This window comes from Solanum pennellii, chromosome 4, assembly GCF_001406875.1.
Source record: "Solanum pennellii chromosome 4, SPENNV200".
Classification (NCBI taxonomy): Eukaryota; Viridiplantae; Streptophyta; class Magnoliopsida; order Solanales; family Solanaceae; genus Solanum; species Solanum pennellii.
Window position 1 is genome coordinate 49,548,126 of NC_028640.1, and position 1,464 is coordinate 49,549,589.

A 1,464-nucleotide genomic window follows, 5' to 3' on the forward strand; every position below is an offset into this window, starting at 1 on the left:
GATTGTTCAATTGTGTACCCTTAATGACAAGTGTACTCAAGTTAGGCCTGGACATAGAAATAGAGACACAGAGCGTGCGCTTAGCAATCATATAATGTTAAACAAGAAAAATACCAACATAAATAATAAAATATAATTCACTTGTCCCAATTTTTAGAATTATTATAATTTAGTAGTCTCTTTTTTATAACAATATGATCTCATATAGAGTTAAGATGCATTAATAGTTATAATTCTGATTTCATCATTCTTTTTAGGCATGCCTTCTTTTTAAACAGATAAAATATTGTCTCTCAAAAATAATAGATTGTCAAATCAAAACTTACCAAAAGAAACCTTGTAAAAGCGCAATATTTTGTCAGGAGTTCATAATAGAGTTGTCACTATTTTCACCGAAAGTCACTTGTGCCTGAAAAATTTATGACTTAACTATTTCAGTACAAGGGACGGGAGTGGGGTGCGCGAATGATTTAGCAAGAAATAATATTTCAAAAATATTAATGTACCTGTGATTTTTCAAATGTTTGTGTCGCGTTCTGCTGGACATTTACCACCATGTTTTGCTCTTGACTCTATTGTGCAAACAAATAATTGTATAAATAATTAAAAATATATCTCATTTTTTTTATGAAGATCTGAGTTACTGCACATTAAAAAGTGTTACCTGAAATGGGATATAAGGTGACAGGTCTTGAATTTGAGAAAATGATATATTTATAGACCGTGAAGAACTTGCAAAGAAAGGGGTATATGTGTAATTGCTAAAATTGTTTGCTATTCTCTTTCTTTTGTCCATTTGATCTTGACATATGTTTCCTTGGATACTTGAACTGTAATAATAACGAAATAATAATAAAATCAAATGAATAAAAAAGGAGAGGAAATTTTTCGTAGAAAAATAACATGTAAAAAAATTAATGACCTGTATGGATTAATCCAATTAATAATATCAAACTGCTGGAGAGTTGTTTGTTGGGCAGCAAATTGAACATCCATGTTTCCTTGTTTCTCCAATTTCATCTTATCAAAATTCATTTGACATTAATTAGGATCTTACATAGTTTCTAAAAAATTAATGATTTTCTTAAAAAATATGAGATTTCTGTTTAATCTTCAATGATAAATCTAGGAAAAAATATTGGGGTGAAAGAACAAACTTTTCTAGCCTTGATTTTTTGGAGAGATGGTTGCAAGTTCCTCTCACGCCACGAAAGTTGATGAAGAGAAGACTTTTGATCTGGTCCTGGTTCGTAATCCCTACAGATTCATGTTGTTAGGTTGCATATATTAACAACTTCTTTAACTTGTTAGTATACTACATTTAGACAATCAAAATGGACTACTCCCTCGCTTCACAAAAAATGATCTAGCTTGACTTGACACAGAATTTAAGAAAATAAAAAAGACTTTTGAATCTTGTGATCCTAAATTAAAATTATGTAAAATGTAAAAAATTTATCCTTT

General features: G+C 29.6%; 1 protein-coding gene across 1 annotated transcript; it reads right to left on the minus strand.

Annotated features, from left to right (window-relative positions):
• Window positions 1-358: 358 nt before the first annotated feature.
• On the minus strand, window positions 359-1,035 carry LOC107017542. The gene is made up of 4 exons (XM_015217721.1): window positions 923-1,035; window positions 665-830; window positions 507-572; window positions 359-409 (listed from the first exon to the last, which is right to left on the minus strand). The coding sequence occupies exons 1-4, from the start codon at window positions 1,033-1,035 to the stop codon at window positions 359-361; spliced, it is 396 nt and encodes a 131-aa protein (XP_015073207.1).
• Window positions 1,036-1,464: the final 429 nt, after the last annotated feature.